We start from the raw sequence: 27,391 nt of genomic DNA on the forward strand, positions 1-27,391 counted from the left end.
TTTAAAAGAGAAGGATTTATTTGCTTCTAAAGCTAACAGACCGTAGTTTTCCTCTTCAGACAGAGGCTTTAAGGCAGAGGCGGCCAGTGCTCACTGGTCTTTGAAGTTGGCCTGCCTCTTCTCCACGAATGCAGTCATCCCTTCTTTCCGGTCTTCCTGTGGGAAAGGACAGAGCAGAGGTGGACAGTCACACTTTGCTACTTAGCCGAAGTGCAGGGCTCTGTGTCCGGGGTGTGCTGTCGTTGGGTTCCCCCTGCCTTCGGCCCTCCACACTCACAGGGATGCTGCAGCAGGATCACCCAGAAACCTGGGAATGCTCCAGACTACCTGACCAATTAGGGCCGGCCTGGGATGGGTATTCTAATATACCCCTGCCAAGTGACGGTCACTCAGGAACCACTAACTTGTGTGTTGAATGAATGCTTACCTACAGAGAACCTCAGACGCACACATTTGGGTCATTCACCAAATCACCCCCTGGACTGGGTAGCTATCTGTCAGGTAGTATCCCGAGTGTCAAGAAGGACACGAAAATCCAGACTCCACCTCTGCATCTTTTCCTGTGTGTACACACACACGTACACACGCATCCTCACCTCAAGAGCCAAAGCCATTTTTAATCTTCCTTTCATAAAACCCCTAGATATGACTTCCTGATAATCAAAGGAATGAATTTTAATGACTATTAGAAGAATGATTTCCTTTAAGTTACTGGCAGAAATCCTAGAACATACTGTTCTAAAGCTTCAGATTATAGTATTACAATACAGTGGAACCCCATTCCAAGTAACTGGAATGATCTAGGAACGTTATGGGGGAATGGACTGCATTCAAACACAGGAGCTTGCTGGTTAAGGGCCCCTTGTAAGTTTATGCACTTTTGAACTTCCACACACTGTACTTATTTGCAGAAGTCCATGCTCACCGATAGAACATATCTGACCCAGCTACGGCAAAGCTAGCCGTTCTGACTAGAGGGAAATGGTATTTAATGATAAAATCTACGAGGAAATTCCCAGCAACTTCTATGGCTAGAACGTGTGATTCTCCATCTGGCTGTTGTTTACTCACAGTAGCAAAAGTTGAATAGAAGAGTTTCTTCTCCAGCTTATTTCCCTCTGTTAATGTCATCTCGAAAGCTTGAGAAAGAAAACTCTGAGTTACGAACCAAGATGCTGGATGTGGGAAGGCAGAACTCTTTTCTATGGCGAGAGGAAACACTCCTCACGGAATCACACGAACTTTAATTTCATCCTGATTTAAAATGCAGCCTGGGGGCCGGCCCGGGGGCTTAGCAGTTAAGTGCGCGTGCTCCGCTACTGGCAGCCCGGGTTCGGATCCCGGGCGCGCACCAACGCACCGCTTCTCCGGCCATGCTGAGGCCGCGTCCCACATACAGCAACTAGAAGGGTGTGCAACTATGACATACAACTATCTACTGGGGCTTTGGGGAAAAAAAAGGAGGAGGATTGGCAATAGATGTTAGCTCAGAGCCGGTCTTCCTCAGCAAAAAGAGGAGAATTAGCATGGATATTAGCTCAGGGTTGATCTTCCTCAAAAAAAAAAAAAAAAAAAAAAAAATTAAAATTAAAATGCAGCCTGGGAAGCCCCAGTCCCATGCGTGGCTTCTGGGTCCTGCTCCTTTGCCTCCCTTTTCACACGCACCACCCCGGCCGAGAAACCAGTGAAACAAACTGCTCTGAGGGCCTCCCACTCCTGGGCCCCGAGTGTCACTGACAGTGGCCTCGAGAAGGGACAGGCATGAGGAACTGGATGAGAAGGTGGAACAGCAAACTCTGTCCAACCACAAGAGAATTTGAGGTAGCCTACAAAATTGTATTAAGAAAGTATAGGGGCCGGCCCCGTGGCTTAGCGGTTAAGTGCGTGCGTTCCGCTACTGGCGGCCCGGGTTGGGATCCCGGGCGCGCACCGACGCACTGCTTCTCCGGCCATGCTGAGGCCGCGTCCCACATACAGCAACTAGAAGGATGTGCACCTATGACATACAACCATCTACTGGGGCTTTGGGGAGAAAAAGGGAAAAAACGGAGGAGGATTGGCAATAATGTTAGCTCAGGGCCAGTCTTTCTCAGCAAAAAGAAGAGGATTGGCATGGATGTTAACTCAGGGCTGACCTTCCTCACACACACAAAAAAAAGTATAAAAAATAATAATTAAGGAAGAAAACCAGAAAAGGGAACATTGTGCCAGAACAGAGAGCAGCCTGGGCGGTAAGAAATGCCCCTGCTGTGGGCCATGTCTTTCTGCGAAGGTGAACAGGCGCGCTGCTCTCGGGAAGCACTGCCCGTGGCCCGAGCCCCTGGAGTGGGGGTGGAGCAAGAGCAGGTGCCTTCAGCTGGGGGTCACTAACCCCACAGTGACAGCAGCGCCCCCTCTCCAGCGTGTGCTCAGCCCTATGTTGACTCTTCACAAACATTAGCTCACTCAAGCGAGGCTGGCAGCAACCCAGGGGACATGACTGTGCTTTCCTGCAGATCAACACGGACGCGGAGAGGCAGAGTGGCTGCCTGAGGGGACACACGTCCGTCCCAGGACAGTCTGACTCCAGTGCTGAGAATAAACTGCTATGTCAAAACTCAAGCAATTCTGAGGAGGTCGGAGCCGCTCCGCTGGCAGAGAGCAAGCGCAGAGGCCAGAGCAACAGTGAGCAGTGTGACCTCTGTCCCCGGCTCCACGGGTGTTTAGGGAACCTGTGTCGTCCCTTAGCTGCAGGCCGCTGACCATCTGCACAGCCCCTGACCGATGCAGGCAGGCTATTAGCTGAGGAGAGGCATGTCTTCAACCGGGGCCAGGGAGGTGAACCGTTTCTCAGGATCCAGACTTGCTTTCCTTTAGGGACCACCACACCCATCTTGCTTCCCTCCCTGCTTCCAGTGACTGTCCCCAAGGCTGGCCCTGGTCTCAGGTCCTGGTACCAAGGGGAGCTTGGAACATGTCAACAGAATTTCTGAGCCAGCAACTAGAAACCAGAACTCTACAAAGAGCCAAAACTGAAATATTGAGAATCCTAACAATTTTTGTCCAGGACGGTTTAGGATGCATAATTCAGAGCCCAAAACTTCAAGCCTCACAACTACTCCTGTGCAGTCCTGGGGGCCCTCTCCACCTTCTCCTCCTGGTGGAACCCCACCTGCATTCACTGATTCCTTGGCCATCGCTGCGACAATTTTAGAATTGCTGGCAATTTTCTCTGCACACTGGATGGCTTCTTCGACCAGTGTCTCAACAGGAAAAATTTTGCTGACAAGACCTAAAACACAAAGAGGTGAACAACGTACGAAAACCACTGGTCACATTTCTCTGAGTCACGTGGACACTTTAAGAGCAGAGGTCTCCGGGTGCTAATGGGGCTGCGGCGACACAGGGAAGGCTCCACACCGTCCCCGAGGCGGCCCATGCCTTTGGCTACCACGGCCACTGCGCTCTTACAGATGCACAAACGGGAAGAAAAGCAGTCGCTGAGGTGGGGGGTGGTGAGGACATGCCTGTGAGGGGCCCAGGGACCCCCCCATTGCTATGCTGGGATTTGGGGAAATGGATGGTTTTATTATTACTCTTTAACCTGCATGTATGTTTTAGTTACCCTTCAGTATATATGGCATTTCAAATAAAAACAAAGGAAGTCAGTCCCCTGGGTCCTCCGGACACCCGACAGTACTGTACTGATCACCCCAGCAGCACCTGGACGCAGCCCTTGCCCTCCGCTCAGCTCCCCGTGAGGGTAGCTGCACGGGTGGCCCTGGCCCTACCTGCTTGCTTGGCATCCTGGGCTGAGATCCGGTCACCAGTGAGAATCATCTCCATGGCTAGCGACTTTCCGACGGCCCGGGTCAGTCTCTGGGTGCCTCCTGCACCTGCAGGGGCAGAGGGCTGCTGGTCACAGCTGGCTCTGCGGCCAGTGCAAGCTAAGATGCCACAGACATGCTACTGGCAAGTTCCGAGGGGCTGAAGATGGCCCCTTGGGTGGGGTGTGCGGATAAAACCGAGGTGGCCAGCAGGTAGGGAAGGGGAAGCAGGAAGAGAGCCGAGAAACCCCGGAGTAGGCTCCTCTCCCCGCTCAGGCCCCCTCCTCTGGCGCCTCGGGTCCCCCACATCAGCACCTCTCATGCAGGAGTCAGACGCTGGACAGATGTGCTGAGCTCACAGCTCACGGCCTTAGATGCTGACCTGGTCCAACCTAGAAGGCAGCTGGGGGAAGGCCTCCAATCTTGGCCTGCTCCCCTCAGGATATGGAACAGGGCAAGGGCTCCCACCTCTGGGGCTGCTCTGTATATGCCCTTCCCTCCCAGCACTCTCCAGGTGCCCAGCCCCCCATGGACGCTAGCTGGCCCGTGCCCCGCTCACCTTCCCGCTCACTCAACACCCGCCAGCCGGAGAGAGTGGTCTGCCCAGTCACCCGCCCCCATGGTGAGCCCCGGGGCTACCAGAGCGAGCCAAGGGGACCGGCTGAGGGAGACACCCACAATCCCACAGACTCAGGCGCTGCCACCACGAAGCGGAGACCTGGGCACTGGGACGGGAAGGGCCTGGCTGTCAGCAGAGCTCACAAACGGCTTCCCTCACCCTCAGCCGACCCCAAACATCCTCTCCTGACCCCACAGCTGCTCCCTGCCCACCCCGACTGGCTCAGGTGATGCTTCGGGCTGCAGGCTCTACACGCAGGGCAGAGACCCCATGGGGACATAAGCCTGGAGCCCTCATGAGGAGGATCGCAGCGGGCAGAGGTGTCACTGCCCACTGCTCCTGGCGCCCTCCCTGTGGGGGGTCTGAGTCCCTGCTCTGCTGAACCTGGATGAGGCCACAGGACTTGCTCTGGACACTGAAACGAGAGCAGACGTATCACCTCTGGGCACAAGATCTCAGCACTGGCCCACAGTCACCGTGTTCTCTCTTCCAAGCTTCTGACCTACAAGGACCCACCATGGACGCAGCTCACGAGCAAGAATCACTGTGGTTGTACGCCACTGTGTAGCCAGCCTTTCAAAATGGTGTCTGACACAGGATCCGGCCGTCATCAAAGGAGCCGGCACCACTCTGAGCGCTGCAGTGCCCCCTTGGGCTTAGTGAGCCAGTCGGCAGAGGGAGCGATGTGCGCAGACAGGCAGCCCTGAGCCACCCGTCAGATGCTCCTGCTACTACTGGAAAAGCCCGTAAACCCTGCGATGTGGGCAGACTGTGGGAATTACCTGGGGAGTTTCTGCTAGGGATGTCATCACCCTTACCTGGGATGGTTCCTATCAGGATTTCCGGCTGCCCAAATTGGGCTTTCTCTCCGGCATAAATGATGTCACACATCATAGCAAGTTCACAGCCACCTCCAAGCTGCAAAACAACAGGAAATGTCACCAGGGGAACCACTCAGAAAATCACTCTATTTGCCTATTTAAATTTTATATTAAAATGAAACACAGTACAGGATAGAGCAAAGATTAATATAGGGGCACAAACCTAGTTAGGTGTTCCCATAAACTACCTACAGATGGTTGACGCTGACAAACTCTTTCTGTAAAAGGCCAGACAACAAACACTTCCGGCTCTGGGCGTCCTACAGTCTCTGCTGTGGCCACTCCACTCTGCTGTGGGGGCCCAAAGGCAGCTACACGGAGTGCGAGAACCAATGGGCAGGGCTGTGTTCCAATAAACATTAGTGGCTGACCCCGGCTTACCCCAGGGAGCTTTGTTACATGATCATGAGTAGAAACGCTCTCTTCACTTCTCATAAGCCACGACCAGCCCCAGCACCTGCGAGTGGTCCACGCGCCTACAGAGACCCCGATGCACCAACAGAGGACATGGACTTTTCAACGGTGGCAGAAGAGGCTGGTTTATAGGTGCAGCTCGGGTTGGAAAAACTGCACAGAAAAGCCAACACCTGCGCCTTAACCTAGTAGAGGGGAGACTGTGTCCAGGGGTCACGGGGTCACAGAGAAGAGTGGGGGGGTGGGGGGGGCGTTACTAACAAAGGAATCTGAGAGCCAACAGCTAGCCTCTGCTGACAAAAGCAGACGCTGAAACACCGCCTCTCTTTGCAGTCCTTGGCTCTTCAGCCCCATTCGGTAGGAAAGGCCTGCTGGCCTGGAAAGCAGACTTAGGCCTTTACAAGGTAAGCACCACACAAGCACGGTCCTTCAACCGTGCTGAGTGAGAGGAGGAGACGTGCTGACACTCACAGCATAACCGTTGACAGCAGCTATGACTGGCTTCTTGACCTGGGTCAGTTGGTCCCAGTGGCTCAAGAACTTGCGGGAGTAACAGTCCTGGAAAGTTTGGTTCTGCATTTCCTTGATATCGGCTCCAGCTGGGGGGGGAAAGGAGGTCCTGCTTACCAGAGAGCAGGGACTCCATTGCTGCCATATCCCCTACACCAACCGGTAGCTAACATGCGTCCACCGTGTGCAGGAGCTGGGGGCTGCTGGGATTGGCTGAGGCAGGGCCCCGCTCTCAGGGGCCTGTGAGGCGATGGCCACATGGACACATAGGTGGGCAGCAGGGACAGTGGCAACACCCTGTGATATGCATGGACAGAGGTGACACAGAGGGACCATGGGACAGGACAGACTCGAGGTGGACTCAGAGAAGACTGGGCTCATTCAGTCGTCACTAAGTCCTCAACACACATGACACCTGACCGTCGAGGACCTGAGCCACTCTTATCTTGCTGGCAGAGCACACGTGAACGTCCGACACCCACAGCAGCCACTTTACACAGGAATAAACCACCAAGCTGTACGGAGGCGTGATCTGACTACAACAGCTCACACCCCAGGTGCCAGCACAATCGCACTGCCCTTGCACGCCTGGGTGACCTGCCACCACACGCACACCACACCTGCAAATGCCTTCTCCCCGCCTGTGACGACGATGGCCCCCACGGCCGGGTCCTCCTCGAAGGCCTCCAGTGCCTGGTTGAGCTCAGTGATGAGGCCATTGCAGAGCGCGTTGAGTGCTTTGGGGCGGTTCAGTCGGATCAGCCCCACACTGCTGTTCTTCCCCTTCTTCTCCACCACGATGTACTCAAAGTTAGTGCCTGGGGGAGAAGGGAAAAGGATTTCCATTTACAAAGGCATCACACTGGGGCGATCTACCCCCATCAGGGGACAGAGTGACCCCTGCCCAGTCCTCAGTGGCAGCTCTCAGCTGCATGGTGGGTGGCCTTTGTACCACTCTTTGCTTTCACAGGTGTTTAAACATTTCCTTAAGTTAAAAAACACCCAGCAACGAACAGCAGCCTTCCCACTCCTGAATGCCTTGGTCCGCGCTTCCCAGAAGGTGCACTAGAGGCAGCCTGCGCTTCTGCAGAACCAACGGATGGGGAAATTCATTCTTTGCCTAAGTGCCGACTAGGTGAGGGGAACTAAGCTGCGAGCACAACAGAGTCCGGCCTTGCTGGGCAGACAGCCCGGTGGAGGTACACACAGGCAAAGGGCGACTGCCATGGCCGGAGGGGCAGTCCGCTCAGACTTGGGGGGTCAGAAATGACCTGGAGAGGAAGAAGGCTAACCCGAGAAGACACAGGTGCCGGCCTGCGTGTTGGGGCAGCTGCTTTCTTGACCGCAGTACCCGCCCCGTGGGCTTGTTAGGGAGGGACGGAAATAACACAGGTCAAGTGTTCCGCAGCAGCATGCCTGTCACATACAAGACCAGGGCACGCCTGCCGATTACAGGCCAGGATGCGGAGAAGAGGGTCAAAGAGAACTCAGGGGACCACTTGGTAGCTAGGTAGTTAACTGGATCCCCGAGTGCAGGAGAGCACGCAGGGACTCCCCCAGCTCAAGGACTGGGCCGCTGTAGCGGTAATGCTGCCGGCGCGCGGCGGGGGCGCCGCAGGCCGGCGGCAGATCCGGGAGAAGCAGGGGACACGGGCGGGCCTGCGCAGGAGGCGCCGCAGCACGAGACGTGCGCCCCTCTCCAACACCGGGGCCCAGACCGCGGGGCTCTTACAGCCGTGTCAACCCGCCGAGTCTCACGCCCAACACCCACGGCGGCACCGGCCGGAGGTCTCGGAGCTCAGCCCGCTCCCCGAGCAGAGGGGCGCCGGCGACCGCAGGGCTGGGCCAGCTCCGGCGGCGGGCCCGGGAGCGGGGCCAGGCTGGACAGGGCCCCTGAGGGCCCAGGGGTCCCGGTGCGGCCGCGGCGCCGGGCCCCCTGCCCACCCGCACTCACTCGAGGCGAAGCGGCGCGGCGCGAGGCGGCCGGGCGGGGGGCGCAGCGACGCGCGGACGCGGGGCAGCAGCGCGCGCAGGGCGGCCATGGCTTCTGCAGGCGACGCGCCCCGCCCGCCCGCGCCAGTCAGCGCCCGCCCCGCCCCCGGCCGGCACCGCGAGACCGCGCCGGCACCGCGAGACCAGCGCGGCGGCGGAAGGGGACGCGCCGGGCCGGGGGCGGGGCGACGAGTCTTGGGGAGGGAGAGGAGGAGGGGGAGGGAGAGGGGCGCTCCCCTCCCGCCCCCGCCCCGCCGGCCGCTGGGCACCCCGAGCGCTGGGAAGTGCGCCGCACACCCCCAAAAGCAGACCCGCCCAGACCGGCCGCTCAAGGAGTCGGTCCCCGGGGTCTGACCGCCCACAGCGGACCCGGGAGGAGCGCGCGGGGCGTCGGGCGCCCCGTGCTCCCGCCCGGTGGGCCGCGCCGCCTCTTCTCGCGGGAGTTGTGTTCCGGAGCACGTGGGGCGGGGATGCCCACTCGGCTGTGGACTCAGGGGCGGTGCCATATCGGGGGACAAAGAGGCAGTGAAGGGCCCGCTCAGCCCGGGGTCCGAGGTGTTCCCTCAGGCGCACAGTCGGCGCCCCTCTCCCGGCCGTCAAGTCCGCGTGTGCAGTCCGGTTGTGTAGCTGCCTTGTCTCCAGCCTCCCTGGGCGCGCGCCGGGGCCTTGCGTCCAGGTGTGGTCAGGTGTGAGCGGGACCAGGGCACCATGGGGGGCCGCGTGGAGCAGGTCCTTAGCCTAGTGATCGCTGCCTTCGTGGTGCAGGACCCTGTCAATCAACAAGAAGATCCAGGGTGATCGACCAGAATTAAGTTTGGGCCCCCCAGACCCTGTTTTGGCCAGGTTCCCATCCAGGAATGGTGCGGGCAGAATCTTGACGGTTCTGAATAGGCCTATGAGGGGCCAGCCTGGTGGCATAGCAGTTCAGTTCGTGTGCTCTGCTTCCGTGGCCTGGGGTTGGCTGATTCGGATCCCAAGTGCAGACCTACATACTGCTCATTCAGCCGTGCTGAGGTGGTGTCCCACATAGAACGACTAGAAGGATCTACAACTATGACATACAAGTAGCTACTGGGGCTTTGGGGAGAAAAAACAAAAAAAAGGAGGAAGACTGGCAATAGATGTTAGCTCAGGGCCAATCTTCCTCAAAAAAAAAAAGGGGGGGGGCCTATGTAATCTCTTATCCTGATCTTTACCAGGAGACAGTAGCCTGGTCGAGAGGAGATGGACCAGGAGGAAGTGAGAAAGGCAGAGCTGGAAGTCTTCGAGGTGGTCCGAATTCCTGGGGATACCAGATGCCTGGAGCGGAGCATCATCGAATACCTTGACTAGGGCCCGTTGCTGGGTGGCCATTGGCAGATTGTAAAGGGATGGAAAGGCTGAAAACATGTTACAGGGTAGTTTCAAAGGCGATAGACCGAGCTGATGGGACAAGGACAGCAACGCTGCAGCTTGAAAATGTGGCAGCAGCCGGGAGGCTCCGCCAGCAGCCCAAAGAGAAGGCCAAGGCCCGGGCAAGGAGGCCTTCACTGCAGGAGCAGCCCGCAGAGGTGTCCCTCACAGCCCCACGGGTGGTGTCCGTCCAAGGCGGCACTGTGCTGCCTTGTTGGGCCAGTGGGCTGGGCCACCAGCTCCCCTGGCAGCTTGATTTCAGGGCTCACATCAGGGCCCTCACAGTGGGCATACCTGTGAGAGACCCAGAGACCGGCGGCCAGTTTGTGGAGTTTGGGGCCCCAAAGAGTCTTCAGTCTGCCGACTGACGTGTCCCCGGTGGTAGACCAGACGTCTGGGATGTTGTCAGCAACCTAGTGACCCCCACGGGCTTCAGCTTACCTGAACCTTGGGAGAACGTGGCCCAGGCATGTAAGGGAACCTCTGAGGAGGGAGCCCCCCTGAGCCAGCAGCTTTGCTTCAGGCGGCAGAGTGGGGGGAGTTTCCCCAAGGGGAGAGCTGCCCCACTCTGCAAACAGGTGACACTAGGGCCAGGGTGGCTGCACCCCAAACACATATTCCATTGGACTTCCCAGGTCAGCTGGTCCTTTCCTCCGTGGTTGAGGGATGTCAGGCTGTGTGACAAGGCCAGGGGTCAGGTGGTCAGCCGTATGGAGAGCTGGTCCTAGACCCAGCACTTGAGCTGGAAGGTGGCGCTGCTGCCTCTGGGTCCCTGTGGCCACTGCCGCCAAAGGCGCGACTCTCTGGTTTCTTCCCGGGGCATTGTGCTGCCTTTGCCCCTCCTGGGGATGTGCAACGGTCTGGTGGGAGCCTTGGACCAAGGAGAGCCTCGAGGCACCAGCACACTCCGAGCCCTGGAGGCTCCTGTCCCTTCATGAGCAGTGTGAACCCTGCACTTCATCCAGGTGCTTTCCCTTTGGGACTTCAACGTGGTGTGACGCAGCCCCCTGTCGGGCTTAGAGGGCAGGGGGTGCGGAGTGGGGCTCATGGATTGCAGAGTGAGGAGCCCAAGGCCACAGGCCCGGCAGGCAGCACACACTGAGGCAAGCGGCACACAAGCCACCCTCTGCCCCACTGTTCTGGCAGTGGGCACCTTGACCTGCTTAGTTGCCTATAGGACCAGCTACAGAAACTACTCAGTATCAGGACACGGGTCAGCCTGCAGTCTGGGCCCTCTGCAAGGATTTTCAGAGACTGCTTTGGGCCCATGGCAACACCTCTCTCAACATCATCCTTTTAAAGTGCACACATCCCTTGCACGAACATTTCACTGGAGAAAACTATCATGCATATAAGTCTATTTTCTGTCTCCCTCCGCTGAACTCCATGAGGGCTGGGATTTTGCCCCTGTTACTCAGCGATGAGTCCTCAGCACCTTGAATTATCTGAATAGGTACTGTATTCTCAGGCCTAGGAAGCAGGTTCCTAACCCCCTTTTCACAGTCCAGCAGTGGCACTGAGTGACTGTCTGGGCCCCCTGCTGGCAGCAGCCTGAAAGTCTCTTCTCTGCCTGGAGGGACTCCAGGAGGAGGACGGCAGTTGAGGGTGAGTCTACCTCTCCACTCCCACCCACTCCTTGGATATACTGGCAGCTGGGCCTCTATGCTCCAGGCAGGAGACTGGAAGACTCTTCCCGGGGAGCCTGACCAGCTGGAGGAAAGACCTAGAGATACTGACAGGGGCTCCCCAACTAACAGCCCCCCTGGAGCACCCTGGAGTCAAGCTCACGTTTGATGGGTCCCACTCACAAACCTGAGGTTTCCAGACCTGCCTGACATGCCTCCTCATGAGCAGACAGACTTTACCTGACATCTCGCAAAGCTTCTTCCTGGAAGACAGAGCCAAAAGAAACAGGAAAGAGACAACTTGGAGCAAACACTAAGCAGGAGAATAACTTCAGTGTCTCTCACTGTATCCTCAGAGAAGCAAGGACATTGCTTCCGTGAAATGAGAGAAACCTCAGCTAAACTGGGTCGGGGAGGCCTATAGGGGGAGCTCTCATCCCATCACATCCTCAATGTCACCAAACAGGAAAAGAGGACTCATCTCTGACAGGAAGTACAACTACTTTACTACTGAGGGAAGATTTTTCTCCCCACCCAGCAACAGCCCAGCCAATCAGAAACGCTGCAGCTCATCCAATGAGAAGCCATTGCCACCCTGAACTGTCACTCTCCCCCAATGGACTTTCCTTTAGAACAGCTCCTCCCTCTCCCCCTCTTTCTCTATAAAAGCAGCTCTCTCCTTTGTTCTCTGGATTTGCCTGTGGTTCTCCATAGCAGGCACAGCCTGAATTACAATTCTTTTGGCTATTTTTTTTTTTAAGCAAGATTAGCTCTGAACTAACATCTGTTGCCAATCCTCCTCTTTTTTGCTGAGGAAGACCGGCCCTGGGCTAACATCTGTGCCCATCTTACTCCACTTTACATGGGACGCTGCCACAGCATGGCTTGATAAGCGGTGCATCGGTGCGTGCCTGAGATCTGATCGTGCAAACCCTGGGCCAGCAAAGTGGAGCACACAAAGTTAACCACTATGGCACCAGGCTAGCCCCCAGCTATTCTTGAATAAACTTGTTTTGAAGGTAAAATTACAGGTGAATTTGCTTTTTAAGTTGACACTTCCGTAAAGCATGAACAGAACAATTTTCTTCTTTAAAAAGAAACATTTGTAGAAGAAAGAGCTCTTGGAAATTAAACACTATGAAAGCAGAAACAAAAGCCTTGATGGAAGAAATTCTTCAGAAAACAGAGCAAAAAGATAAAGATGAAAAACAGGAGAGAATATATTTGACTATTCAACGGCCAGTCTCAAAGTTCTGACATCCTAAAATAGGAATTCTAGAAAGAGGTAACAACAGGGGCCGACCCCGTGGCTTAGCAGTTAAGTGCGCGTGCTCAGCTACTAGCAGCCCAGGTTCCGATCCGGGTGCACAACGACGCACCGCTTGTCCGGCCATGCTGAGGCGGTGTCCCACATACAGCAACTAAAAGGATGTGCAACTATGACATATAACTATCTACTGGGGCTTTGGGGAGAAGAGGGGAAAAAAAGGAGGAGGATTGGCAATAGATGTTAGCTCAGGGTGGGTCTTCCTCAGCAAAAAGAGGAGGATTGGCATGGATGTTAGCTCAGGGCTGATCTTCCTCACCAAAAAAAAAAAAAAAAGAAAGAGGTAACAGCAAACTGGGGAGGTGTCATTGGTAGAAACAATTGCTCACTGAAATAATCAATGAAGTCACTTCCTAGGACTGAAGGACAGGAGTTTCCAGATTGAGGGCCCTTTGAGTGCCCAATACAGTGAATGAAAATTGAGGCACAAGGAGGCACTACGTCGTGAAATTTCAAGAGAAGATCCTAGAAACTTCCAGGGAGGAAAAAGCCTCCACTGCATGTGAAGGATTAGAAATTAGAATGGCTGTGAATTTCTTAATAGCACCAGAACGGAGGAGACAAGAAAGCAATGCCTTTGTAGTCTGAAGGAGGAGGTTTCTCACCTAGAACCCCATGCCTAGGCAAACTACAAGTGTGAGAGCAAAATGAAGACATTCTTGGGTTTGAATATCTTTAAATAATGATCTCCCAGATACCTCTTCTCAGCATCACCAAAACAGGAGAATGAACCAAAGAAAAAATATATGGGGGCCAGCCAGGTGGCGCAAGCGGTTAAGTGCACACGCTCTACTGCAGCGGCCCGGGGTTCACCGGTTCAGATCCCAGGCGCACACCAACACACCGCTTGTCAAGCCATGCTGTGGCGGCATCCCATATAAAGTAGAGGAAGATGGGCATGGATGTTAGCCCAGGGCCAGTCTTCCTCAGTGGAAAAAAAAAAAAAAAGGAGGATTGGCAGATGTTAGCTCAGGGCTGATCTTCCTCAAAAAAAAAAAAAAAGACTATATGGCTGAGGAGGGCCAACACAAGGAGAGAGAAGGTGTCCTCTGGGAGATGGAGAAGGAGCTAACTCAAGAGTGTGTGGCCGTGGCCTGCAGGGCCCCCACCCCTGGCCACCCTCACCCAGAGGGAATAGGTGGCCCAGAGAGTCCACGGAGGCACCACCGGGTGGGTCAGAGCAGCAGGGCCCAGTGTGTGGCTGAGAAGGAATGACAAGCCCTGATAGGGTGTTACAGGGAAGCCTGATGACCCTTTAGCAGAAGGCAGTAGCTTTCTAATCCCTGCAAAGCATAGAGAACAGACCTGCCTGAAGGAGAGGAAGTCCAGAAATGCCTGCATGCGGGAACCGGGATGGGGGGCACGAGAGGCATTTCTCCTCCACCCTTCATTTATCCTCAACTTTGTCCTGTGAAAATTAATAAAAGGAAACCTCATTTAAAATGGAGTCCAGTGGCCAGAAGGGGGAGCTCCCAGCAGTACCACTCCAGGTCAGTTACAGGGAGATAGTCACTTACAGACCCCAACAGAAGTCCTCAACAGGGAAGAATCATCCATTACAAGGAGAGATGTACACTGCATCCCAAACAGAAATGGAGGACCTGGCAACTCAGCCAATGAGAAACCATCACACCTGAACTATCGCTCTCCTCCAGTGGACTTCCCTTCAAAACCACCCCTCCCAACTTTCTCCCTTTTCTCCATAAAACAATGTTCCTCTCCTTTGATTGCTGGATTTGCCTATGGTCCGCCAAGGCATGCACATCCCAAATTGCAATTCTTCCTTTACTCCCAAATAAACCAATTTTGCTGGTAAAATAACTGGCTGTTTTATCTTTGTGGTTGACAAGTATCTTGTGTGTATTATGTCCTGTGTGTATGTAGACATGTGACTACACACACACACACACACACACACACACACACACACACACAGAGAATGCTGTCCTCGCCAGCAGACGACCTCACAGAACCGCTTTGGAGTTGTTAAGCTCTCCCCGTCCCATCCTGACACCACAGGACCCACCAGACCCCTCCTTGGACTTCCACCATGGGCTCCATGGGGTCCCAAGAGAAAGGCGCTCGCCTCATGGGGCGGGAGAGAGGCGCCTCTTCCGCCTTCTGGTGGCCGATATCACGCCTCCTTTGGAAAGAGAAACGAGCCGCATGGCCAGCCTGCCCGATTCTCCCTCCGTGGAGACACTTGCCCGCACCTCCTGGCAGCGGGGGAAACACACCGACCCCTCCATGCTCGCCCTCCCCTTCCCGGCGGCCAGCGGAGCTCGCACAACTCCGCCACCGTCCTGGGCCGTGGGCCTGGCCTCCCGGAGAAGCCCCAGACCACACCTAGCGGGGCCCGCGGAGACGGGCGGGGCTCACGCGGGGGCCGCCCTGCGCCCAGCGCTCCACTTCTCTTCCTGCGCGCCGCGCCCCCGCCCCCACCCTGCGTCCCCTGCACCGGCCACGCGCCCCTCGCTCCACCTCTCGACCTGCGCCCCCACCTCGCGCCCCTGCCCTGCGCCTCTCGCTCCACCTCCCGCGTCCCCGCCCCCACAGTGCGCCCCGAACTCGCGTCCCCGCCCCGCGCCCCTCGCTCCACCTCTCGTTCTGCGCCCCTGCCTCGCGCCCCCGCCCTGCGCCTCTCGCTCCACCTCCCGCTTCCCCGCCCCGCGTCCCCGGCCTGCCTGTGCCCTCCTCAGTGCGCTCCGGACCTCCGAGCTGCCGGGGCGCGCGGGGACCGTCCCGGACGGCGTGATGGAGTCGAGCGGCAGCGCGGAGGCCCCGGGCCTCGGCCCGCGGGTGCTGGTGGTGGGCGGCGGCATCGCGGGGCTGGGCTTAGCGCAGAGGCTCTGCCGGCACCCGGCCTTCTCTCACCTTCGAGTCCTGGAGGCCACGGCCCGCGCCGGCGGCCGCATCCGCTCGGAGCGCAGCTTCGGTAACGGCCTCTCCCGGAACTCCTTCCCGGAACCCCTTCCTGGAACCACTTGCCGGAGCTCAGTCGGTGCTCCCCGAGCTCTGCTGCCCCCTGGACCGGCCTGCGCCCGGGTTAACCGGCTTGGAAGCGTTACCGGGCCCTCAAGTCCATCCCTGCCTCGCTGCACTTAACCGGCAAAGATTCTGGTCCTCGAAACTCAGCTGCCAGCAGTCAGCGGGACCGGCCCCTCCGGGGAAGGGAAGCTGTGGCTGTCCACGGTTGCCCCTGGTCCACACCCACGGGTAGCTCCCCCCTCCGGGTCTCCCAGGCCGTCTCTCCACGTGTCCTTCCAAGGCAGGCGCGGGCCAGCACCCCCGCTGAGGTGTTCCCCTTAAACTAGGTCTGACAGGCCCTGCCATGAGGGACTGGTCCTCAGGGACCAGATGGCCCTGGGGCTGGTTTTGAGAGCATATTTGGGAAGGGCAGGGCTGAGTGTGATCCAGAAGGGCTCAGGACTGCCCTTCGTGGAGAGAGAACCTCAAGGTGGCATCTCCTGTTCCTTCCCAGGTGGTGTGGTGGAGGTGGGTGCTCACTGGATCCACGGGCCCTCCCAGGGCAACCCTGTCTTCCAGCTGGCTGCCAAGTATGGGCTGCTGGGGGAGAAGGAGCTGTCTGAGGAGAACCAGCTGGTGGAGACTGGCGGTCATGTGGGCCTGCCGTCTGTGTCCTATACCAGCTCCGGGAGAACTGTGACCTTTGAGCTGGTAGCGGAGATGGCTAGTCTGTTCTATGGCCTCATAGACCAGATGCGGGAGTTTCAGCACGCAGCGCACACTCCAGTGCCCAGCGTTGGGGAGTACCTCAAGAAGGAGGTCAGTCGGCACATGGCCTGCTGGACAGAGAATGAGGAGACCAAGAAACTCAAGCTGGCCGTGCTGAACACCTTCTTCAACGTAGAGTGCTGTGTGAGCGGCACCCACAGCATGGACCTGCTGGCCCTGGCACCCTTCGGGGAGTACACCGTGCTGCCTGGGCTAGACTGCACCTTTCCCAGGTATGTGACATGTGCACCCAGTCAGTCCTCCGTGCACCCCAGACCCCCTCCATCTACTGCAGACCCCCTCCATGCACCCCAGACCCCCCTCCATCTACCGCAGGCCCCCTCCACGCACCCCAGGCCCCCTCCATGCACCCCAGGCCCTCTCCATCTACTGCAGGCCCCCTCCATGCACCCCAGGCCCCCTCCATGCACCCCAGACCTCCTCCATGCACCCCAGGCCCCTCCATCTACCGCAGGCCCCGTCCACACACCCCAGATCCCTCCATCTACTGTAGGCCCCCTCCATGCACCCCAGAGCCCCTCCATCTACTGCAGGCCCCCTCCATGCACCCCAGAGCCCCTCCATATACTGCAGGCCCCCTCCATGCACCCCAGGTCCCCTCCATCTACCGCAGGCCCCGGCCACGCACCCCAGATCCCCTCCATCTACTGCAGGCCCCCTCCACGCACCCCAGAGCCCCTCCATCTACTGCAGGCCCCCTCCATGCACCCCAGACCCCCTCCATCTACCGCAGGCCCCTTCCACGCACCCCAGGTCCCCTCCATGCACCCCAGACACCTCCATGCATCCCAGATCCCCTCCATGCACCCCAGACCCCGTCCATCTACCCCAGATCCCTCCACGCACCCCAGACCCCTCCATCTACCGCAGGCCCTTCCACGCACCCCAGGTCCCCTGCATGCACCCCAGATACCTCCATGCATCCCAGATTCCCTCCATGCACCCCAGACCCTGTCCATCTACTGCAGGCCACCTCCATGCACCCCAGACCCCCTCCATCTACCGCAGGCCCCGTCCATGCACCCCAGATCCCCTCCATCTAGCGCAGGTCCCCTCCATGCACCCCAGAGCCCCTCCATCTACTGCAGGCCCCTCCATGCACCCCAGACCCCCTCCATCTACCGCAGGCCTCTTCCACGCACCGCAGGTCCCTCCATGCACCCCAAACACCTCCATGCGTCCCAGATCCCTCCACGCACCCCAGGCCCCCTCCATGCACCCCAGGCCCCTCCATCTACCTCAGGCCCTCCACGCACCCCAGGCCCCCTCCATCTACTGCAGGCCCCTTCACGCACCCCAGGCCCCCTCCATCTACCACAGGCCCCCTCCACACACCCTAGGCCCTTTCCATGCACCTGACCTCCCTCCATGTGCACCAGACACCTTCAAGATCCCAGACACCTCCATGCACCCCAGGCCCCCTCCATGCATCCCAGGTCTCCTCTATGCACTGCGACCTCCCTGTACCCAGCTCCCTCCATGCACCCCAAGCCCCCTCCACACACCCAGCCCCATCCATGTACCCCAGTCCTTCTCCACGTACCCCAGGCCCCCCTCCGTGTATCCCCGGGGTCCTTCCATGTATCTCAGGTCAAGCTTTGGGAGGCAGGAGAAGGGAGGGACTCAGGGCTGTTCGTCTTTCCTGTTTTCGAGAGATTGGTTGGTTGTTTCTCTAGCTTGGCTAATGCTAGAAAAAGAAAACAACCATTTTCAAGAAAAAGTGATTAAAAGAAGGAAACGCGTCTTGTAGTGCTTTTTACTTCCCGTGGTTATAAGGCCTCTTATGTGCTAAACTCTGTCAGTCTCAGAGATGGGCAGATAGGCCATCTCCTGTGGCCGGTGGCTGTCTCCCCACCGGGTACTGTCCCACTGGGCTCTCCCAGGTGTCACCCTGGTGTGATCGTCCCAGGCTTCCACACAGGGGAGGGCACTTGTGACTCAGGAAGTGCTCAGAACTGGAGGTGGGGGGTGGTCAGGAGGCGGCCGTTGTTATCTTGGGAGCTTCCCATCCATTCGCTCTTTTAATCCTTCCATTAGCCCTGGAGGTGGGAGGTGGGTGTTAACAGTCCTGTGGTGGACTCAGAAAACCGCAGGGTGGAGCCCACTCCCTGCCTTCCTTCCCAGCGGGCCGCCTCCTGCGCCTCCTGCGCTGAGCCGAGCCCACAGGTCAGGACCAAGTGCTCACTGCAGCTCCCCCATCCTGCTTCGAGCCTAGAGGGCTTATTTCAGCGTCTTCTTCTCTAAACAGTGCCAACACTGTGTCTCTCACAGGGGCTACCAAGGACTCACAAATTGCATGGTGGCCTCCCTGCCCAAGGACACAATAGTTTTTAACAAGCCTGTGAAGACCATTCACTGGAATGGGTCCTTCCAGGAAGCCACGTCCCCGGGGCAGACGTTTCCAGTGTCTGTGGAGTGTGAGGATGGAGCCTTCTTCCCAGCGCATCACGTTGTGGTCACCGTGCCCTTAGGTGAGCCCATATTTCTTGCCAGGTTTTCCCCTTGTTCCCCATCCCAGGTGCCCCTGGCCTCTGGCTTCCTCCTTCCTCAGGTGGTTCTGGGGCGTTTGCTTGGCCACTAAGCTTACATTTTCCTTCTATGTTTCGGATCAGATTACTTTATTGTGTTTTGTAGCAAATGTGTGCTTTGGAATTAAGCGTTTCACAATAAGAGAAAACGTAAGTCACTGTCTTCCTGCTCCTTTGGAGATAATTTATGGAAGGGTTGCGGTTCCCTCTGGAGGGTTACCAAACTGCTTTCTCCGAGGTGGGAGAGGCCGTGAAAGCCAGGTCTCAAGGTTAGGCCCTGGCAGAATTGAGGGAGGAGTCATGTATATGATTCTGCTTAATTCTAGATTTGATGACAGGAGTCTTGAGTAGGAGTTGGCAATTTGATGAAAGGTGGGATGGTTGAAAGCCAAGTGTCCCTGCGTTACCTCACTTACTCCTCAGGCAGTCTGGGAATGCATCTGTCCCCATCCCCGTCTGACAGATGGGAACAAAGATAAGTCGATAATCGCCCAAGTTTACAGAGCCAGGACAGACAGGACTGATGCGCTCCGTGGGCCCCACGCCTCATGCCGTGGGGCCTCCTTTCCTGCTGCGCTGTTCGTCCTTTCCTGACTAACTTTCGAGTCATCTGTGTCTTAAGGAGATGGGCTTGTGCCGCAGAGACTTCATCCCCTTGTTGACTTTGAGCTAGGTTTATTTTTGCCATGCAGATTGATGTGTATGTGGCTTCTGGATGAAGCCTGCATATCTCACTGCTCCTCCACACTAACGTTGAGCAGCATGGCCTGCAGAGGTTGGAGGCGGAAGGCTCGGGAGTGAGAAGCTGTCGCTACAGAGCAGCTTGTGTGTGTGCAAACTGTCCTTGCCGACCAGGTGGCCTCGTGGCTTTTGTGTCCTTCCACTTTGGTGCTGGTCATCCGAGGCTGTGAGGCCCGACGGCCAGTGTGGCATGGTCCCTCCTGGACAGGGCGTTTTTGGAGGCCTCTTTCTCTGACTCCCCTGACGGAGGTCAGGGCAGTTCCTATCGCTGCCGATTCCACTTTGAGAGATTTATGTGGTGTAAGTTGAGTCCGATTATAAATTCTAGGTTTTCTTAAAGAACGTCTGGACACCTTCTTTGAGCCGCCACTGCCCGCTGAGAAGGCAGAAGCCATCAGGAAAATCGGCTTCGGGACCAACAATAAAATATTCCTGGAGTTTGAGGAGCCCTTCTGGGAGCCGGGCTGCCAGCACATCCAGGTGGTGTGGGAGGACACGTCGCCCCTGGAGGACGCCGCCCCTGAGCCCCAGGCCGCCTGGTTCAAGAAGCTTATTGGCTTTTTCGTCCTACCTTCCTTCGAGTACGTACGCTCCCCGTTTCTCTGAGGAGGCCTCGGTTGTGGGCTCCGAGTGGGGGCTGGTTCGTGGGCCTCGGTTTGCTTGAGGACCAGCAGTGTGTCCGTTCGCTGTGAGGCGTTTCTGGAGGGTTTGATGGGTGGGGACCTCAAGGGCACCCCAGAGCGCTGGTGACAGACACCCAGGGCCTAACCCCCACGAAGACGGACGGAAGCCTCCGGTGCGCAGCAGGTCAGCATCTCTCGGGCCTGGAATGTGCTGGTGGACCGGAAAGCACTTTCTGTCAGTAGGAAAGTATTTACTGAAATTCTCAGGAAGCTGGGGCCGGTAGGTTACAGAAGAAATTGGAAACATGGATGTGCCTATAGCTGGGAGACAATACTTGAACCCAATGCAGTAATTGAACAGAACATCCTTATAAGTCGTGGACTCATAGAGCCATAAATGAAGGACTAATTGTGTGGCCAAGCTATTCAGCGTAAATAAGGCAGCGTGTGTGGACGTGGTGCTAACTCAGAAAACAAGACCACGTGTACTTTAGGGAGGGAGAGACTGATCTTCCCGGCAGGATTAAGACACAGTGCGTTGTGGTCCGTTGGCAGACATGACTCGAGGTTTCCGTGTGGAGATGTGGTGGGGTTGCGGACCACGTTCTCGGCCTGGAGGACTCGGGATAAGAAGGGAGGTGTGGACAGGCCTGCCCTCGGGGCTTGTCCCCAACACCACGAGAGCGGGATGCCTCGGGCTGTCCCGGCTGCTCCTCCAGCCTGTGGGGCCCCCGTGTGTCTCCTCTGCCCTGAAGGTAAAGCTGACATCCAGGGGTTTAGAGGCATGCTCGGCCACCTGCTCCAGGCCCGGCTCTGCAGCCTGCGCTCTGTGCTCAGGACGTTGGGGATGACAGTCCTGGGGACCCTGGGTGCCCTCGTGGGACACTTTGTGGCACGGGGCAGTGGCTCTCACAATTTGTGGTGTCAGGACCTCCTTTTATAGTCTTAAAAATTATCCAGGATCCCAAAGAGCTTTTGTTTATGTGTGTTGTATCTGTACATTCACCACGTTAAAAATTAAAACTGAGAAATTTAAAGATATTTATTCTTTAAAATCATAGTAAACCTATTCTGTGTTAGCATAAATAACATTTTTAATGAAAAATAACTATATTTCTAAAACAAAATATAGTGAGGAGACTGGCAATGTTTTGTCTTGTTGCAGGCTTAGTGGAACGCGGCTGGATTCTCACGGCTGCTTCTGCATTCTGGCCAAAATATATGAAGTATATGTGTAGTTGGGAAAAGGAGTAGTATTTAAATACTGTAGTTTTCAGATAATTGTGGGTATTCTTTGATATTACACCAAAACTCAAGAAGTGGTAGTTTCTTAGAGGTGGAGCATGGAATCTGGAACCACGTGAGTGGATGTTCGCACTCGGTTACACTCAGGTCCATTTGTCCGTCTCACACTGTGAGTGGATCTCTTACCATCCATGTTTTCGTCTTTTGGAAAATATTGGTTCATGCATTCTTCCAAATGTTGATATATTTCTTTGTACAATATCAAAAAATTACATTAATTGATATCACCACTGATCTCAGAAAAATCTCTCAGTATTGGGAACCCATCAAGCTGTTGGTGGCGGATACAGGTTTTCTAAAATTCTAATTTTTGCTCGAGAGCTTAAATTGTATCACCGGCAATAAATCCTTGCGGTAGTTTTCCATGTGACAGACACACTTTGCTCATTTTCAAGAAAATATCTGCCAGACCCCAAGCCTGAGCACCACAGCTCGTCTGTGCGTCGTCTTCCAGGGAAGACGGTGTCTGAGCTTCCTGCCTGCTTCCCGTCTCTTCACACAGACTGTTAGAAGACACGCACTCGAGTCTGGATGTGACACAGTTAATGACCGAATGCTTCCTCAGGGCCCTTCTCGAGGAACTCTGGCGTCTTTACTGTGTGTCTATGGCGGGAAGAACACTGTGTCTGCTGTAGGTTTGTGTCGGGGCCTCGATTCTGCTGAGGGACAGCAGCTTACCCTTCGGTGCAAACCTTGGCAGAGTGGACACGGCAAATACCGTCTTAGTGTCAGGGAAAGGTCCCTGGGGTCTTGGGGCCCCAGAGTCTGGCCCACACTGGCAGAACTGCTGACCTGAGGGCACTCTTTGGGTGATGTTGGGCACTCCCTGCATGGTCATTGGGTCCTGGCCAAGAGACCCGGGCGACCAGGGGAGAGCTGCGCCGGAGGCAGGTGGTCTCAGTGGCGTTTCTCTCCACGAAGGTCTGTCCACGTCCTCTGCGGCTTCATTGCCGGGCTGGAGTCCGAGTTCATGGAGACGCTGTCGGATGAGGAAGTGCTTCTGTCTCTGACCCAAGTGCTTCGCGGGGTGACAGGTACTGACCACCACGACCGTGGCACTGCCTTGTGCTCGTTTTGGCTGATCTCGAAACGGGAACCCAACGTTTCCAAACAGAAGAGCCGAGTGTGGCTCTGTGAACCTCTAGGGACAGCCCTTCCTCATGTTAGGGGGTCTCTGAGACTTCTTGTCTCTGAGGAACTGAAACGGCTTTGCAAACACTTTCCACTTCTGTTTTCTAAACTGCCACCACAATAAATGCGGCTGTCCTGAGAGCTTCACAGATGAAGAGGCTGGGGTCGCGCCCTCGGCGTCACGCGAGAGGACTCAGGACTCAGCCCGCCAGGTGGTGTCCCTGTTAGGGATGCTGCTTCTCTAGGTGTTCCGAGTCCAGCAGAGGGGATGAGAGCCTCTTGTTCATACACCCGTGGCTTGGTTTTTTTTCTGGTAGTTTTTTCTGTTTTAAACCGTTCAGACTTTACATTGAAAGACCAGTCGCAGGTGTGGGCAGGAGTGCCGGGTTAACGTGTGGCCTCCCTGTGTTCCAGGAAACCCACAGCTTCCTGCACCCAGGAGCATGCTGAGGTCTTGCTGGCACAGCGCCCCATACACCAGGGGCTCCTACAGCTACGTGGCCGTGGGCAGCACCGGGGATGACATTGACCTGCTGGCTCAGCCCCTCCCTGCCGACAGCAAGGAGGCCCAGGTATGATGATTAAGAATAATTTTAAAATGTATTATTTTTATCAGAATTATACATATAGCTTGAAGTATCAGAGAATTCCACAGTGCTGGCTAAGAAAATAAAATAACGAAACAGCGCTGCTGGAGGGCACCCAGGGCCCTCGCCGCCTGTTCTTCCAGCTGAGTCGTGTGTTTGCATTGTCTGTGTCTCTAAATAACACATCCGTGCTACCGCTGTTTACAAACATCTAATTGTGGAAAACTCAAACGTACCCGAAAGTGGGCAGAACTGTCGGGTCCCACCTCCAGCTTCTCGGCCGCCAATCACGGCTGCCTCACCGAGTCTCTCCCGCCTGTTGTTTGCACGTCCACAGGTGACCGCGTTCCGTCTGCACGTAGTTCAGTGAGCGTCTCTCGAAGATAAAGGACATCCTCTTAAGATGTGTAACTAGAACACTGTCATCACACTAAAAATTCACAACTAAAAATGAATGTGTTCCCAACACGCGGTGCCGGTGTTCAGGGGCCTTACGCTCGCTTTTCAGTTTGCTTGTTTGGCGATGTCCCTGCTGGGTTTTCAGGTTTCGGCTTCACCCACTGACTTCTCACTGTGGCAGGTGAGGTTTGAGCTTCCTCCCGCCTCTGCCCACCAGCTGTCCCATCTCCCGTCCTCCCCCGTGTGAGGAGGCGATTTTGGGGAGCCTCTGGTCAGTGTGCTCGTCGTCTTGGCTCTAGGGCTGTGCACACCTGAGCCGCCAGGGGCCAGGGTTTCTTTTCCTGCCTGTTTGTGGATGCTAGTGTGAGGGTGTGTCTGCAAGTGTACATGAGTGGGTGTGAATGTGTCCGTGGGAGTGTGTGTCCATGCTGGTGTGTGGGGGCTCAGTCTCCTGTGTGCCTCTCTGCCTGGGCTCTGCTAGCCGTCTCCGTCACCTCTCCCTTCCCTCCTGTGCACAGGTGTCTGTGAGCTTCAGCTCTGCGGGGCATGGCTGGAGCCCGCCGCACCTCCCCCACCCCGGGACCTTCCACCACCACTGTCCTGTGCCTCACTCCTGCTCTGGACCCTGCTCTCTGTGTTCTGCATCATCTCTTGGTTTGCTCCCCTGCTTTGTGGGAGCACTTATTCCAGTAGCTTCCTGAGAAAGGGGAGCATGGGAGATAAATTCTTAGAGAAAGTTTGCCTGTGTGAAAATGCCTTTTTTCCTACCGTTACACTTCGGGTGTTCCAGTCCTGATTGCTACGTAACGAACCACCCCGAAACGAAAACCCGGTGGTGGAAACAACCACGTTATTATGCTGACAGATTCTGTAGGTGGGCACAGTGGGATGGCCTTTTTCTGCCCCCTGATGTCTGGGGTCTCAGCTGGGAAGACGGCCCCCTGGCGGTGACTCAGACCCAGGGCCGGGGTCACCTGAGGCAGCTTCTCTTGCATGGCTGGCCCTGGGCTGGGGAGGCTGAAGGGCTGAACTCGGCGTTGACTGAGCACCTGCCTGTGTCCTCTCTGCGGCCGAGCTTCCTCAGGGGCGGGGGCCTCAGTGCAGCCACCCGGGGCTCCAGCACCGCGTCCCAGCGGGGTGGGAAGCTGTGATGCCTCCAGTGACCAAGCTGGGAGCTCAGAGAGCACCACTTGTGCCACACCCCGCTGGCTGAAGTGGTCACAAGCCTGCCCAGACTCGAGGGGGACACAGACCCACCTTTCTGTGGGAGCAGTCTCCAGGAATAATCGCCATGTGAAAGCCCCACAGAGCGTATAAAGTCCTAGTGTGTGAGTCCCGTCCCTCAGGGTGGAAGACAGTCTCCAGAGCTGCTGGAGGAAGTCCACCGCTGTTCGGATCCCGTTCTTCCTTGTCATCTGTGTTCACATCCCTGAGGAAGCTTGGAAGAGCATCAGGCTGCACGCCTAGTGCTCACCGAGCCCGGCGCTGTGCCGCCCTCTAGCCCGCAGTCGCTCAGCTCACCCGTCCCCTTGGGCCGGTGCTTCTGTCGGAGCCCAGCTCTTGGTCAGCTGGGAAATTCTCTTGAATTATCTCATCTTCTGTTTTTTTTTTTTTTTCCTTTTTTCTGGGATTTCTGTTATTTGGATGTTGGACTTCTGGACTTGTCCTCAAATGTTCTTATCTTTTCCGGGCTAATTTCCACCTCTTGGTTTTTTGCTCTGCATTTTGGGTGAAGTTCTCCATGTTGTTTCCCAAGCCGTCTGTTGCGTTTTCCATTTTTGCGGTCATGTGTACTTCCAGGGGTGCTGCTGTCTGCGGCGCCCTCGCTGCCTGTGGCGGCAGCAGCTTGTGCTCTTGTTTCCCGATGACGTCAGGGAGTGGGATTAAGGGAAGAACAAAGCCACACCCGCCGTCAGCTCTGTAGCCACCAGTAAAAGGCGCGAGGCTTGCGGCCGACCCCTGGCCTCTGTTCTGAACCCGCCCTTCTCTGCAGCTCCAGGTACTGTTTGCTGGGGAAGCGACACACCGGACGTTTTACTCCACCACGCATGGCGCTCTGCTGTCCGGCTGGAGGGAGGCCGACCGGCTCATCGCTCTGCAGGACTCGCAGGCGCAGCTGCGTGGGCCCAGGCTCTGAGCCCTCCTCCGTGTGCTCTGAGCTCGGCTCTGCTCCTCCTGTGCCAGGGGCGGCCGCGCCATCCTTTCCTCGACAGACGGTGTTCAGCCTGGCTGGAGACATGGGGATGTCCATGCATCCAGGGATCAGCTCTCATTGCTCACGTCTGTCGCTGGAGTCCGGCCAGGGCTGAGCTGGAGCTGCATGGGCAGACTTCCTGGAGAAGGGAGACCCGGGATGCCACGCTGACGGTGTGCAAATAAAGTGTGTTAAAGCCTCCTGTGTCCAGAGTCGTCCGTCCGCCTCAGCACTCCAGCGTCTGTCCCTTTTGTCTTTGTCTCTGTCTCTCCCCAGGCCCAGGTCCTTGCAGGGCCCTGTGCCCCCTGGACTCTGGGCACTGTGGCTGCCCCTTGCCCGGGTACCTTCAGGTGTCCCTGAGTCCTCGTGGCTGGTGCCTGGACTGCAGTGAGCCTGCAGACCTCCTGCTGTCATCGACAGACACTCATCAGCACCTGCTGCCTGGCAGGCTGTGCGAGGGCCAGCGGGTGGGGGCACGTGAGCGCACAGGGGCCACCTGTCCTGACCTGGGGGCCAGTGTTTTCTGGGGGTAGAGAACTAACAGTGAGGTCTCAAGAGCACAGAGGACTGGGGTAGCCGGGCGGAGTGGGCGTGTCCGGGTGTCCTGGGTGGTGTGGGGTGAGGGTGTCGGGGTGCACCGGGCGGTGCGGGGCGAGTGTGTCGGGGTGCCCTGGGTGCTGTGTTCAGCTGCCCCCATCTTACCTCACTGCATCCTCAGAGCGTCCTGGAGAATGAGTCGCACTGCCCCCCGTTTTCACAGCTGAGGAAACGACAAAATGCCCAGAGGAGAGGCTTAGTAATCGCCTGGTCGCACGCTGCCGAGGCAGAGTTTGGGCATCTTTCCACGACAGGCCTGGGGGAGGCTGGTGCAGCTAGAGGGCAGTGCTCTGGAGAAAGGTGCAGGAGCCACAGGGTCCAGGACTCGGCACTGCAGGAAGTGGGACCACCGGCCCCGCACCCACCTTGATGGAGGTCAGCTGCTCCTGTCCCTCCTGGTGCCTCAGGCTGCAGTCTGGGTCCTGCTGGGGGGGGGGGGGACCCTGACCCTGGCTGCAGGAGTGAGCGTATGCGTGCTTAGAGGAGGGGCCTCGGGCCAGGCGGGTCTGGGCTCCTCTCCTGTCCCTAATGGCAGGCTGTGGTGCCAACGTGCCCTCCGCCCCAGCACTCCAGCCTGGCTCTTTGCAGGGCGCCTTCTCATCCTTCCCAGCTTGTTTCACATCGCTCCTCCAAGGGGTCTTCCCTGCCCCCTGCCCCAGGGTTAGGTATGTCTGTCCACTGTTTCGTGTTGCTGGAGTGGTTCTGTTTGGGACACCTGCAAGTCAGACATATGTGAGAGAAATCCAGAGTTCAGCAGGGTTTTATTCTAGTTTATGGTCCTAGAACTAGGAGAGTGCAGCTTCCATGAGGCACAAAGGGCTGTATTGTTGACATCCAAGGTGACATCTCTGTATCCAGAGACAAAGGCGAGAGACCCAGGCTGCCCTCTGGGTGGGAGGTGGCTCCGCAGGGAGGGGCTGGGGCCTCACTGGTGTCTGACTGGTAGGAGGCTCGGATAGTGTCA

General features: G+C 56.8%; 2 protein-coding genes and 1 long non-coding RNA gene across 8 annotated transcripts; 1 reads left to right on the forward strand and 2 right to left on the reverse strand.

Moving 5' to 3' along the window:
* Window positions 1-8,302, reverse strand: ECHS1 (enoyl-CoA hydratase, short chain 1). 2 transcript variants are annotated; one of them, XM_087432908.1, is made up of 8 exons: window positions 8,185-8,302; window positions 6,851-7,048; window positions 6,192-6,319; window positions 5,244-5,343; window positions 3,771-3,875; window positions 3,152-3,271; window positions 1,072-1,139; window positions 1-156 (listed from the first exon to the last, which is right to left on the reverse strand). In XM_087432908.1, the coding sequence occupies exons 1-8, from the start codon at window positions 8,270-8,272 to the stop codon at window positions 91-93; spliced, it is 873 nt and encodes a 290-aa protein (XP_087289034.1). In that variant the 5' UTR covers window positions 8,273-8,302; the 3' UTR covers window positions 1-90. The 2 variants fall into 2 exon arrangements, with proteins under 2 accessions (XP_087289034.1, XP_087289035.1); XM_087432909.1 differs by lacking the exon at window positions 1,072-1,139.
* Window positions 8,303-8,877: 575 nt separating this feature from the next.
* LOC147916940 (uncharacterized) lies at window positions 8,878-15,528 on the reverse strand. Of its 3 annotated transcripts, none has more exons than XR_015552544.1 (4): window positions 15,441-15,528; window positions 13,872-13,974; window positions 9,419-11,502; window positions 8,878-8,991 (listed from the first exon to the last, which is right to left on the reverse strand). It is a non-coding gene; the product is annotated as an uncharacterized LOC147916940 (long non-coding RNA). The 3 variants fall into 3 exon arrangements; XR_015552546.1 differs by lacking the exon at window positions 15,441-15,528 and adding an exon at window positions 14,593-14,933; XR_015552545.1 differs by lacking the exon at window positions 15,441-15,528 and adding an exon at window positions 14,084-14,149.
* Window positions 15,156-26,029, forward strand: PAOX (polyamine oxidase). Of its 3 annotated transcripts, XM_004438850.3 has the most exons (7): window positions 15,169-15,501; window positions 16,048-16,534; window positions 18,594-18,793; window positions 19,920-20,172; window positions 22,441-22,553; window positions 23,065-23,222; window positions 25,630-26,029. In XM_004438850.3, exons 1-7 carry the CDS (start codon window positions 15,321-15,323, stop codon window positions 25,771-25,773), a joined length of 1,536 nt encoding a protein of 511 aa, XP_004438907.1. In that variant the 5' UTR covers window positions 15,169-15,320; the 3' UTR covers window positions 25,774-26,029. The 3 variants fall into 3 exon arrangements, with proteins under 3 accessions (XP_087289031.1, XP_087289032.1, XP_004438907.1); XM_087432906.1 differs by lacking the exon at window positions 22,441-22,553 and having other exon boundaries at window positions 15,168-15,501; window positions 25,630-25,776; XM_087432905.1 differs by lacking the exons at window positions 22,441-22,553; window positions 23,065-23,222; window positions 25,630-26,029 and adding an exon at window positions 22,022-22,422 and having other exon boundaries at window positions 15,156-15,501.
* The last annotated feature ends 1,362 nt before the right edge of the window (window positions 26,030-27,391 follow it).

Source organism: Ceratotherium simum, chromosome 6 (assembly GCF_057802395.1).
Source record: "Ceratotherium simum simum isolate JZ-2026a chromosome 6, ASM5780239v1, whole genome shotgun sequence".
NCBI classification, from domain to species: Eukaryota; Metazoa; Chordata; class Mammalia; order Perissodactyla; family Rhinocerotidae; genus Ceratotherium; species Ceratotherium simum.